Source organism: Oncorhynchus keta, unplaced genomic scaffold (assembly GCF_023373465.1).
Source record: "Oncorhynchus keta strain PuntledgeMale-10-30-2019 unplaced genomic scaffold, Oket_V2 Un_scaffold_2224_pilon_pilon, whole genome shotgun sequence".
Classification (NCBI taxonomy): domain Eukaryota; kingdom Metazoa; phylum Chordata; class Actinopteri; order Salmoniformes; family Salmonidae; genus Oncorhynchus; species Oncorhynchus keta.
Window position 1 is genome coordinate 112501 of NW_026290867.1, and position 14083 is coordinate 126583.

The 14083-nt window shown below is 39.9% G+C and overlaps 1 protein-coding gene and 1 long non-coding RNA gene across 2 annotated transcripts in view; both read left to right on the plus strand.

Moving 5' to 3' along the window:
* The window catches only part of LOC118381550 (ankyrin repeat and IBR domain-containing protein 1-like), an 87798-nt gene that overhangs the window by 59455 nt on the left and 14260 nt on the right, over positions 1–14083 (plus strand). Inside the window, 4 exon segments of the mRNA XM_052515247.1 lie at positions 4180–4263; positions 4265–4315; positions 10236–10322; positions 11484–11550. Coding sequence (XP_052371207.1) covers positions 4180–4263; positions 4265–4315; positions 10236–10322; positions 11484–11550 — 289 coding nt within the window.
* Positions 10332–10870, plus strand: LOC127928163 (uncharacterized). The gene is made up of 3 exons (XR_008130744.1): positions 10332–10410; positions 10498–10541; positions 10718–10870. It is a non-coding gene; the product is annotated as an uncharacterized LOC127928163 (long non-coding RNA).

Sequence of the window (14083 nt, forward strand, 5' to 3'; positions counted from 1 at the left end):
CTGTTGTCCTACATGATGTTGTAGTGACAGGCCTGTTGTCCTACGTGATGTTGTAGTGCTGTAGTGACAGGCCTGTTGTCCTACATGATGTTGTAGTGCTGTAGTGACAGGTCTGTTGTCCTACGTGATGTTGTAGTGCTGTAGTAACAGGTCTGTTGTCCTACGTGATGTTGTAGTGCTTAGTGACAGGTCTGTTGTCCTACGTGATGTTGTAGTGCTGTAGTGACAGGTCTGTTGTCCTACGTGATGTTGTAGTGCTGTAGTGACAGGTCTGTTGTCCTACGTGATGTTGTAGTGCTGTAGTGACAGGTCTGTTGTCTGTTGTAGTGACAGGTCTGTTGTCCTACATGATGTTGTAGTGACAGGTCTGTTGTAGTGACAGGTCTGTTGTCCTACGTGATGTTGTAGTGACAGGTCTGTTGTCCTACGTGATGTTGTAGTGACAGGTCTGTTGTAGTGACAGGTCTGTTGTCCTACGTGATGTTGTAGTGACAGGTCTGTTGTCCTACGTGATGTTGTAGTGACAGGTCTGTAGTGACAGGTCTGTTGTCCTACGTGATGTTGTAGCGCTGTAGTGACAGGTCTGTTGTCCTACGTGATGTTGTAGTGACAGGTCTGTTGTAGTGACAGGTCTGTTGTCCTACGTGATGTTGTAGTGACAGGTCTGTTGTCCTACGTGATGTTGTAGTGCTGTAGTGACAGGTCTGTTGTCCTACGTGATGTTGTAGCGCTGTAGTGACAGGTCTGTTGTCCTACGTGATGTTGTAGTGCTGTAGTGACAGGTCTGTTGTCCTACGTGATGTTGTAGTGCTGTAGTAACAGGCCTGTTGTAGTGACAGGCCTGTTGTCCTACGTGATGTTGTAGTGACAGGCCTGTTGTCCTACGTGATGTTGTAGTGCTGTAGTGACAGGTCTGTTGTCCTACGTGATGTTGTAGCGCTGTAGTGACAGGTCTGTTGTCCTACGTGATGTTGTAGTGCTGTAGTGACAGGTCTGTTGTCCTACGTGATGTTGTAGCGCTGTAGTGACAGGTCTGTTGTCCTACGTGATGTTGTAGTGCTGTAGTGACAGGCCTGTTGTCCTACGTGATGTTGTAGTGACAGGCCTGTTGTCCTACGTGATGTTGTAGTGCTGTAGTGACAGGTCTGTTGTCCTACGTGATGTTGTAGTGCTGTAGTGACAGGTCTGTTTTCCTACGTGATGTTGTAGTGCTGTAGTGACAGGTCTGTTGTCCTACGTGATGTTGTAGTGACAGGCCTGTTGTCCTACGTGATGTTGTAGTGCTGTAGTGACAGGTCTGTTGTCCTACGTGATGTTGTAGTGCTGTAGTGACAGGTCTGTTGTCCTACGTGATGTTGTAGTGCTGTAGTGACAGGTCTGTTGTCCTACGTGATGTTGTAGTGCTGTAGTGACAGGTCTGTTGTCCTACGTGATGTTGTAGTGCTGTAGTGACAGGTCTGTTGTCCTACGTGATGTTGTAGTGCTGTAGTGACAGGTCTGTTGTCCTACGTGATGTTGTAGTGCTGTAGTGACAGGTCTGTTGTCCTACGTGATGTTGTAGTGCTGTAGTGACAGGTCTGTTGTCCTACATGATGTTGTAGTGCTGTAGTGACAGGCCTGTTGTCCTACGTGATGTTGTAGTGACAGGTCTGTTGTCCTACATGATGCTGTAGTGCTGTAGTGACAGGTCTGTTGTCCTACATGATGCTGTAGTGCTGTAGTGACAGGTCTGTTGTCCTACATGATGCTGTAGTGCTGTAGTGACAGGTCTGTTGTCCTACGTGATGTTGTAGTGACAGGTCTGTTATCCTACATGATGTTTTAGTGCTGTAGTGACAGGTCTGTTGTCCTACGTGATGTTGTAGTGCTGTAGTGACAGGTCTGTTGTCCTACGTGATGTTGTAGTGCTGTAGTGACAGGTCTGTTGTCCTACGTGATGTTGTAGTGCTGCAGTGACAGGTCTGTTGTCCTACGTGATGTTGTAGTGCTGTAGTGACAGGTCTGTTGTCCTACGTGATGTTGTAGTGCTGTAGTGACAGGTCTGTTGTCCTACGTGATGTTGTAGTGCTGTAGTGACAGGCCTGTTGTAGTGACAGGTCTGTTGTAGTGACAGGTATGTTGTCCTACGTGATGTTGTAGTGACAGGTCTGTTGTCCTACGTGATGTTGTAGTGCTGTAGTGACAGGTCTGTTGTCCTACGTGATGTTGTAGTGCTGTAGTGACAGGTCTGTTGTCCTACGTGATGTTGTAGCGCTGTAGTGACAGGCCTGTTGTCCTACGTGATGTTGTAGTGCTGTAGTGACAGGCCTGTTGTCCTACATGATGTTGTAGTGCTGTAGTGACAGGCCTGTTGTCCTACATGATGTTGTAGTGCTGTAGTGACAGGTCTGTTGTCCTACGTGATGTTGTAGTGCTGTAGTGACAGGCCTGTTGTCCTACATGATGTTGTAGTGCTGTAGTGACAGGTCTGTTGTCCTATGTGATGTTGTAGTGCTGTAGTGACAGGCCTGTTGTCCTACGTGATGTTGTAGTGACAGGTCTGTTGTCCTACGTGATGTTGTAGTGCTGTAGTGACAGGTCTGTTGTCCTACGTGATGTTGTAGTGCTGTAGTGACAGGTCTGTTGTCCTACATGATGTTGTAGTGCTGTAGTGACAGGTCTGTTGTCCTAAGTGATGTTGTAGTGCTGTAGTAACAGGTCTGTTGTCCTACATGATGTTGTAGTGCTGTAGTGACAGGTCTGTTGTCCTATGTGATGTTGTAGTGCTGTAGTGACAGGTCTGTTGTCCTATGTGATGTTGTAGTGCTGTAGTAACAGGTCTGTTGTCCTACATGATGTTGTAGTGCTGTAGTGACAGGTCTGTTGTCCTACGTGATGTTGTAGTGACAGGTCTGTTGTACTTCATGATGTTGTCGTTCTCTCTCTCTCTTCCTCTCTGTCTCTCTCTCTGTTACGCTATCCTCTACTCTCTCTCTCTCTCTCTCTCTCTCTTCTCTTTCTCTCTCTCTTCTCTCTCTCTGTCAGTCACTATATACTATAGATTATCTTGAGTGCCATCCAAGTCCTGTCTCCTCAGGACAACAGTGATTTCAGCAGTTGGCTTTGTGTTTTAGTTTCCTTTTTACATCGTCACCACACAGCCAGCAAAGCAGTGTTTCTACCTTTAGTCATACCAGAGGTTAGGGCCTTGGTATGTCCTGCTACTGACCTTTAGTCATGCCAGAGGTTAGGGCCTTGGTATGTCCTGCTACTGACCTTTAGTCATGCCAGAGGTTAGGGCCTTGGTATGTCCTGCTACTGACCTTTAGTCATACCAGATGTTAGGGCCTTGGTATGTCCTACTACTGACCTTTAGTCATGCCAGAGGTTAGGGCCTTGGTATGTCCTACTACTGACCTTTAGTCATACCAGAGGTTAGGGCCTTGGTATGTCCTGCTACTGACTGACTACCTTTAGTCATGTCAGAGGTTCGGGCCTTGGTATGTCCTGCTACTGACTGACTACCTTTAGTCATGCCAGAGGTTAGGGCCTTGGTATGTCCTGCTACTGACTGACTACCTTTAGTCATACCAGAGGTTAGGGCCTTGGTATGTCCTGCTACTGCCTGACTACCTTTAGTCATGCCAGAGGTTAGGGCCTTGGTATGTCCTGCTACTGACTGACTACCTTTAGTCATGCCAGAGAGGTTAGGGCCTTGGTATGTCCTGCTACTGACTGACTACCTTTAGTCATGTCAGAGGTTCGGGCCTTGGTATGTCCTGCTACTGTCTGACTACCTTTAGTCATACCAGAGGTTAGGGCCTTGGTATGTCCTGCTACTGACCTTTAGTCATGCCAGAGGTTAGGCCTTAGTATGTCCTGCTACTGACTGACTACCTTTAGTCATGCCAGAGGTTAGGGCCTTGGTATGTCCTGCTACTGACCTTTAGTCATACCAGAGGTTAGGGCCTTGGTATGTCCTGCTACTGACCTTTAGTCATACCAGAGGTTAGGGCCTTAGTATGTCCTGCTACTGACTGACTACCTTTAGTCATACCAGAGGTTAGGGCCTTCTGGTATGTCCTGCTCACTGACCTTTAGTCATGCCAGAGGTTAGGGCCTTGTCATGTCAGAGGTTAGGGCCTTGGTATGTCCTGCTACTGACTGACTACCTCCTCTTCCCTCTCTGCCTCTCTGCAGTGTAAGTATGACTTCTGCTGGATCTGTCTGGAGGAATGGAAGAAACACAGCTCTTCTACTGGAGGTTACTACCGCTGTACCCTGCTATGAGGTCATCAACCAGGTGGAGGAGCAGAACAAAGACATGACTGTGGAGGTGTGGAGTACACACACACACACACACACACACACTCACTCACTCACTCACTCACTCACTCCACTCACTCACCACCACTCACTCACTCACTCCACCACTCACTGTGTTCACTCACTCACTCACTCACTCACTCACTCACTCACTCACTCACAGTTCACTCTGTTCTGTGTTATAGAGAAACTCAGGAAGACATCAGGAAGACTAGAGCACCTCTGTTCTGGTGGGGCCACATCAGGAAGACTAGAGCCACATCAGGAAGACTAGAGCACCTCTGGGTGGGGCCACATCAGGAAGACCAGAGCAGGGTGGGGCCACATCAGGAAGACTAGAGCGAGGTGGGGCCACATCAGGAAGACTAGAGCGAGGTTGGGCCACATCAGGAAGACTAGAGCAGGGTGGGGCCACATCAGGAAGACTAGAGCCACATCAGGAAGACTAGAGCAGGGTGGGGCCACATCAGGAAGACTAGAGCAGGGTGGGGCCACATCAGGAAGACTAGAGCGAGGTGGGGCCACATCAGGAAGACTAGAGCGAGGTGGGGCCACATCAGGAAGACTAGAGCGAGGTGGGGCCACATCAGGAAGACTAGAGCAGGGTGGGGCCACATCAGGAAGACTAGAGCAGGGTGGGGCCACATCAGGAAGACTAGAGCAGGGTGGGGTAACATTTAGTCTGGAGGGCCACATCGGGATTTAGACAGTCAAAGTTGGGCCCATACTTTTTGGACCGATTTTGTTTTCTAAATCAATTTACGGGCCCGAAATAGGGCAGTTATTTGAACATTTAGGTCTGTTATAATTCATATAAATATATAGGTCCGTTATAATTCATATTGATATTTAGGTCTGTTATAATTCATATAAATATATAGGTCCTTTATATAAATATATAGGTCTGTTATATAAATATATAGGTCCGTTATATAAATATATAGGTCCGTTATAATTCATATAAATATATAGGTCCGTTATAATTCATATAAATATATAGGTCCATTATAATTCATATAAATATATAGGTCTGTTATAATTCATATAAATATATAGGTCCATTATATAAATATATAGGTCCGTTATATAAATATATAGGTCCGTTATAATTCATATAAATATATAGGTCAGTTATAATTCATATAAATATATAGGTCCGTTATAATTCACATAAATATATAGGTCCTTTATATAAATATATAGGTCCGTTATATAAATATATAGGTCTGTTATAATTCATATAAATATATAGGTCCGTTATATAAATATATAGGTCCATTATATAAATATATAGGTCCGTTATAATTCATATAAATATATAGGTCCGTTATATAAATATATAGGTCCGTTATATAAATATATAGGTCCGTTATAATTCATATAAATATATAGGTCCGTTATAATTCATATAAATATATAGGTCAGTTATAATTCATATAAATATATAGGTCCGTTATAATTCACATAAATATATAGGTCCTTTATATAAATATATAGGTCCGTTATATAAATATATAGGTCTGTTATAATTCATATAAATATATAGGTCCGTTATATAAATATATAGGTCCGTTATATAAATATATAGGTCCGTTATAATTCATATAAATATATAGGTCCGTTATATAAATATATAGGTCCGTTATATAAATATATAGGTCCGTTATAATTCATATAAATATATAGGTCCGTTATATAAATATATAGGTCCGTTATATAAATATATAGGTCCGTTATAATTCATATAAATATATAGGTCCGTTATATAAATATATAGGTCCGTTATATAAATATATAGGTCCGTTATAATTCATACAAATATATAGGTCCGTTATATAAATATATAGGTCCGTTATATAAATATATAGGTCCGTTATAATTCATATAAATATATAGGTCCGTTATATAAATATATAGGTCGTTATATAATATAAATATATAGGTCCGTTATATAAATATATAGGTCCGTTATAATTCATATAAATATATAGGTCCGTTATATAAATATATAGGTCCATTATAATTCATATAAATATATAGGTCCGTTATAATTCATATAAATATATAGGTCCGTTATAATTCATATAAATATATAGGTCCGTTATAATTCATATAAATATATAGGTCCGTTATATAAATATATAGGTCCATTATAATTCATATAAATATATAGGTCCATTATAATTCATATAAATATATAGGTCCATTATAATTCATATAAATATATAGGTCCGTTATATAAATATATAGGTCCGTTATAATTCATACAAATATATAGGTACGTTATATAAATATATAGGTCCGTTATATAAATATATAGGTCCGTTATAATTCATATAAATATATAGGTCCGTTATATAAATATATAGGTCCGTTATATAAATATATAGGTCCGTTATATAAATATATAGGTCTGTTATAATTCATATAAATATATAGGTCTGTTATATAAATATATTGGTCCGTTATAATTCACATAAATATATAGGTCCGTTATATAAATATATAGGTCCGGTATAATTCATACAAATATATAGGTCCGTTATATATAAATATATAGGTCCGTTATAATTCATATAAATATATAGGTCCGTTATATAAATATATAGGTCCGTTATATAAATATATAGGTCCGTTATAATTCATATAAATATATAGGTCCGTTATATAAATATATAGGTCCGTTATAATTCATATAAATATATAGGTCCGTTATATAAATATATAGGTCGTTATAATTCATATAAATATATAGGTCCGTTATAATTATATAAATATATAGGTCCGTTATAATTCATATAAATATATAGGTCCGTTATAATTCATATAAATATATAGGTCCGTTATAATTCATATAAATATATAGGTCCGTTATAATTCACATAAATATATAGGTCCGTTATAATTCACATAAATATATAGGTCCGTTATAATTCATATAAATATATAGGTCCGTTATAATTCATATAAATATATAGGTCCGTTATATAAATATATAGGTCCGTTATATAAATATATAGGTCCGTTATAATTCATATAAATATATAGGTCCGTTATAATTCATATAAATATATAGGTCCGTTATATAAATATATAGGTCCGTTATAATTAATATAAATATATAGGTCTGTTATAATTCATATAAATATATAGGTCAGTTATATAAATATATAGGTCCGTTATAATTCATAAATATATAGGTCCGTTATATAAATATATAGGTCTGTTATAATTCATATAAATATATAGGTCTGTTATAATTCATATAAGTATATAGGTCAGTTATATAAATATATAGGTCCGTTATATAAATATATAGGTCTGTTTTATAAATATATAGGTCTGTTTTATAAATATATAGGTCTGTTTTATAAATATATAGGTCTGTTATATAAATATATAGGTCATTATAATTCGTATATAATAGGTCTGTTATATAAATATATAGGTCCGTTATATAAATATATAGGTCTGTTATAATTCATATAAATATATAGGTCCGTTATATAAATATATAGGTCCGTTATATAAATTATAATTCATATAAATATATAGGTCCGTTATAATTATATAAATATATAGGTCCGTTATAATTCATATAAATATATAGGTCCGTATATAATTCATATAAATATATAGGTCCGTTATATAAATATATAGGTCCGTTATAATTCATATAAATATATAGGTCCGTTATATAAATATATAGTCATCCCCCTCTTCAAAGGGGGAGATTATGGACCGTTAAACTGTTATAGACCTATATCCGTTGCCCTAAATATCTAAGGTCTTCGAAAGCCAAGTCAAAAACAGGTTACTGACCATCTCGAATCCCACCGTACCTTCTCCGCTGTATAAATATTTAGGTCGGTTATAATTCATATCAAATCAAGGTATAAACGATATCATAGGTCCGCCATCGATAAAAGACAGTATATTAAGTCATGTTAGCCGTTTTCATCGGTCCTCGCATAAATATATAGGTCTGTCAATCAAATATTCTTATCGGCAAACTCAACAGGTGTTTTATATAAATATATGACTGCCTTGCCTGGTTATATAAATATACTTTGCAGACAGAGTTATAATTCATATCTGAAATATGTCCGGTCCTCTGGATCAGTCTATATGGGGGTGCCACAGGTTCATATCTCGGGCCGTTTTCTCTGTATGTAAATGATGTAGCTCTTATAATTCCTATAAATATCTACAAGTTATACCATTCTAATACTAGGCCCGTATATTGGACACTGTGCTATATAAATAAAGGCTTCAATGCCAAAGCATCCTTCCGTGGCCTCCAACTGCTCTATAATTCATATAAAACCAAATGCATGCTTTTCATATAAATATGCCTGCACCCGCATATACTAGCATCACCACCCTGTATGGTTCCGACCGTTGAATATATACATCTATAAGTACCTAGGTGTCTGGCTTTAGACTGCAAACTCTCCTTCCAGACTCACATTACATTCAATGGAAAATCAAATCAAGAGTCTGCTATCTATTGCTAACAAAGCCTTTCAACGCAGAGCTTTAGTAAAACTGACTTTCCGTGTCGAATTCCGATGTCATCTACAAAATGGCTTCCAACACTCTACTCAGCAAACTATGCAGTCTAAAACAGTGCCATCCGTTTTGTCACTAATTCACATAATACCACCCACCACTGCGACTTAAATGCTCTAGTCGGCTGGCCCTCACTACATATTCGTCGCCAGACCCACTGGCTCTAGGTCATCTACAAGTCCATGCTAGGTAAATCCGCCTTATCTCAGTTCACTGGTCACGATGGCAACACCCATCCGTAGCACGCGCTCCAGCAGGTGTATCTCACTGATCATCCCTAAAGCCAACACCTCATTAGGCCTCGTTCCAGTACTCTGCTGCCTGTGACTGGAACGATTGCAAAAATCGCTGAAGTTGGAGACTTTTATCTCCCTCACACTTCAAACATCAGCTATCCGAGTAGAAACCGAGAGGTGCAGCTGTAATAGTCTATAAATAAATAGCCCACCCATTTTCACCTACCTCATTCCATACTGTTTTTATACTGTTTTTATTTATTTACTTTTCTGCTCTTTTTCACACCAATATCTCTACCTGTACATGACCATCTGATCATTTAGTCCAGTGTTAATCTGCAAAAGGGTATTACCGTTCGCCTACCTCCTCATGCCTTTTAGACACACATTGTATATAGGGAACTGCCCATTTTTAGTTTTTTATTTGTTATTGACTTGCTATTGTTTACTCCATGTGTAACTCTGTCAGTTGTCTGTTCACACTTAACAGGGAACTATCAGGTTGAGTTGCAAAGAGAACTTGTTCTCAACTAGCCTACCTGGTTAAATAAAGGTGAAATAAAAACATAAAAAAATAAAAAATATAAATATATAGATCTGTTATATAAATATATAGGTACCGTTATAATTCATATAAATATATAGGTCCGTTGTATAAATATATAGGTCCGTTATATAAATATATAGGTCTGAGTTATAATTCATATAAATATATAGGTCCGTTTATATATATATATAGGAACGTTATAATTCATATAAATATATAGGTCCGTTATATAAATATATAGGTCCGTTATAATTCATATAAATATATAGGTCCGTTATATATATATATAGGTCCGTTATAATTCATATAAATATATAGGTCTGTTATAATTCATATAAATATATAGGTCCGTTATATAAATATATAGGTCCGTTATAATTCATATAAATATATAGGTCCGTTATATAAATATATAGGTCCGTTATAATTCATATAAATATATAGGTCCATTATAATTCATATAAATATATAGGTCCGTTATATAAATATATAGGTCCATTATAAGCTATATAAATGTATAGTGTTTAAAAAATATATATATATATTTTTTTTCTCTTGTCTTCTTGTCATTGCAGGCTGAGAAGAAGCACAAGGGATTCCAGGAACTGGACCGTTTCATGCACTACTACACACGCTTCCAGAACCATGAACACAGTTACCAGGTAAATACTGGACCCGCTTCCAGAACCATGAACACAGTTACCAGGTAAATACTGGACCTGCTTCCAGAACCATGAACACAGCTACCAGGTAAATACTGGACCGCTTCCAGAACCATGAACACAGTTACCAGGTAAATACTGGACCCGCTTCCAGAACCATGAACACAGTTACCAGGTAAATACTGGACCTGCTTCCAGAACCATGAACACAGCTACCAGGTAAATACTGGACCCGCTTCCAGAACCATGAACACAGTTACCAGGTAAATACTGGACCCGCTTCCAGAACCATGAACACAGCTACCAGGTAAATACTGGACCCGCTTCCAGAACCATGAACACAGTTACCAGGTAAATACTGGACCCGCTTCCAGAACCATGAACACAGCTACCAGGTAAATACTGGACCTGCTTCCAGAACCATGAACACAGCTACCAGGTAAGAACTGGACCTGCTTCCAGAAACATGAACACAGCTACCAGGTAAGAGCTGGACCTGCTTCCAGAACCATGAACACAGCTACCAGGTAAATACTGGACCTGCTTCCAGAACTATGAACACAGTTACCAGGTAAATACTGGACCTGCTTCCAGAACCATGAACACAGTTACCAGGTAAATACTTGACCTGCTTCCAGAACCATGAACACAGTTACCAGGTAAATACTTGACCTGCTTCCAGAACCATGAACACAGTTACCAGGTAAATACTGGACCTGCTTCCAGAACCATGAACACAGTTACCAGGTAATTACTGGACCCGCTTCCAGAACCATGAACACAGCTACCATGTAAAAGGGGCTGTGGTACATTTAGGTAACATCTGGCAGTTTGTATTAGGAAGTCCTGGTATAGCCTGACAACCCCTGTCCAGGTAAGTAGGGCAGAGCTGGGTTTGTTTAAATGTCATGTAGCTTTAGTAAGTCCTGGTGTAGCCTGACAACCCTGTCCATGTAAGTAGGGCAGAGCTGGGTTTGTTTAAATGTCATGTAGCTTTAGTAAGTCCTGGTGTAGCCTGACAACCTGTCCAGGTAAGTAGGGCAGAGATGTGTAGCCTGACATCCTGTCCAGGTCAGTAGGGCAGAGATGGGTTTGTTTAACTGTCATGTAGCTTTAGTAAGTCCTGTAGTGGGACCTTACCTTGTCTGTCCTTCCATCTAGCTGGAGCAGCGCCTGTTGAAGACAGCCAAAGACAAGATGGAACAGCTGAGCAGAGCCTTGAGTGGACGTATGTGGATATTCGTGTCGTGTGTGTCAATGCTTTTTTTTCATAGTTTTGTTCCATTTTGTTTTGAAGACAACCATTTTCAAATAAATAGACCAACACACAGACTGAAATCAGTGGAGATGTATTAATGACACTCTTAAAGTACTTGAAAATCTATCAGTTTTCTTTTTCTCTTCTGAATGTGATATGATGAGTCGGTGTGTATGAGAGCGTGAGTAATCCTGATCTGTGATCTCTTCTTCTCTCTCAGGAGTAATCCTGATCTGTGATCTCTTCTTCTCTCTCAGGAGTAATCCTGATCTGTGATCTCTTCTTCTCTCTCAGGAGTAATCCTGATCTGTGATCTCTTCTTCTCTCTCAGGAGTAATCCTGATCTGTGATCTCTTCTTCTCTCTCAGGAGTAATCCTGATCTGTGATCTCTTCTTCTCTCTCAGGAGTAATCCTGATCTGTGATCTCTTCTTCTCTCTCAGGAGTAATCCTGATCTGTGATCTCTTCTTCTCTCTCAGGAGTAATCCTGATCTGTGATCTCTTCTTCTCTCTCAGGAGTAATCCTGATCTGTGATCTCTTCTTCTCTCTCAGGAGTAATCCTGATCCGTGATCTCTTCTTCTCTCTCAGGAGTAATCCTGATCCGTGATCTCTTCTTCTCTCTCAGGAGTAATCCTGATCTGTGATCTCTTCTTCTCTCTCAGGAGTAATCCTGATCTGTGATCTCTTCTTCTCTCTCAGGAGTAATCCTGATCCGTGATCTCTTCTTCTCTCTCAGGAGTAATCCTGATCTGTGATCTCTTCTTCTCTCTCAGGAGTAATCCTGATCCGTGATCTCTTCTTCTCTCTCAGGAGTAATCCTGATCTGTGATCTCTTCTTCTCTCTCAGGAGTAATCCTGATCCGTGATCTCTTCTTCTCTCTCAGGAGTAATCCTGATCCGTGATCTCTTCTTCTCTCTCAGGAGTAATCCTGATCCGTGATCTCTTCTTCTCTCTCAGGAGTAATCCTGATCCGTGATCTCTTCTCTCTCAGGAGTAATCCTGATCCGTGATCTCTTCTTCTCTCTCAGGAGTAATCCTGATCTGTGATCTCTTCTTCTCTCTAAAGGAGTAATCCTGATCTGTGATCTCTTCTTCTCTCTCAGGAGTAATCCTGATCTGTGATCTCTTCTTCTCTCTCAGGAGTAATCCTGATCCGTGATCTCTTCTTCTCTCTCAGTAGTAATCCTGATCTGTGATCTCTTCTTCTCTCTCAGGAGTAATCCTGATCCGTGATCTCTTCTTCTCTCTCAGGAGTAATCCTGATCCGTGATCTCTTCTTCTCTCTCAGGAGTAATCCTGATCTGTGATCTCTTCTTCTCTCTCAGGAGTAATCCTGATCTGTGATCTCTTCTTCTCTCTCAGGAGTAATCCTGATCCATGATCTCTTCTTCTCTCTCAGGAGTAACCTGACATCCGTGATCTCTGCTTGTACTCAGGAGTAATCCTGATCCGTGATCTCTTCTTCTCTCAGGAGTAATCCTGATCCGTGATCTCTTCTTCTCTCTCAGGAGTAATCCTGATCCGTGATCTCTTCTCTCTCAGGAGTAATCCTGATCCGTGATCTCTTCTTCTCTCTCAGGAGTAATCCTGATCTGTGATCTCTTCTTCTCTCTAAAGGAGTAATCCTGATCTGTGATCTCTTCTTTCTCTCAGGAGTAATCCTGATCTGTGATCTCTTCTTCTCTCTCAGGAGTAATCCTGATCCGTGATCTCTTCTTCTCTCTCAGTAGTAATCCTGATCCGTGATCTTTCTTCTCTCTCAGGAGTAATCCTGATCCGTGATCTCTTCTTCTCTCTCAGGAGTAATCCTGATCCGTGATCTCTTCTTCTCTCTCAGGAGTAATCCTGATCTGTGATCTCTTCTTCTCTCTCAGGAGTAATCCTGATCTGTGATCTCTTCTTCTCTCTCAGGAGTAATCCTGATCCATGATCTCTTCTTCTCTCTCAGGTTTTAATCCTGATCCGTGATCTCTTCTTCTCTCTCGGGAGTTCTCAATCCGTGATCTCTTCTTCTCTCTCGGGAGTAATCCTGATCCGTGATCTCTTCTTCTCTCTCAAACCTGATCCGTTCTCTTCTTCTCTTCGGGAGTAATCTGATCCGTGATTTCTTCTCTCTCGGGAGTAATCCTGATCCTTGATCTCTTCTTCTCTCTCGGAGTAATCCTGATCCGTGATCTCTTCTTCTCTCTCAGGAGTAATCCTGATCCGTGATCTCTTCTTCTCTCTCGGGAGTAATCCTGATCCGTGATCTCTTCTTCTCTCTCAGGAGTAATCCTGATCCGTGATCTCTTCTTCTCTCTGTAATCCTGATCCGTGATCTCTTCTTCTCTCTCAGGAGTAATCCTGATCCGTGATCTCTTCTTCTCTTTCGGGAGTAATCCTGATCCGTGATCTCTTCTTCTCTCTCAGGAGTAATCCTGATCCGTGATCTCTTCTTCTCTCTCAGGAGTAATCCTGATCCGTGATCTCTTCTTCTCTCTGGGAGTAATCCTGATCCGTG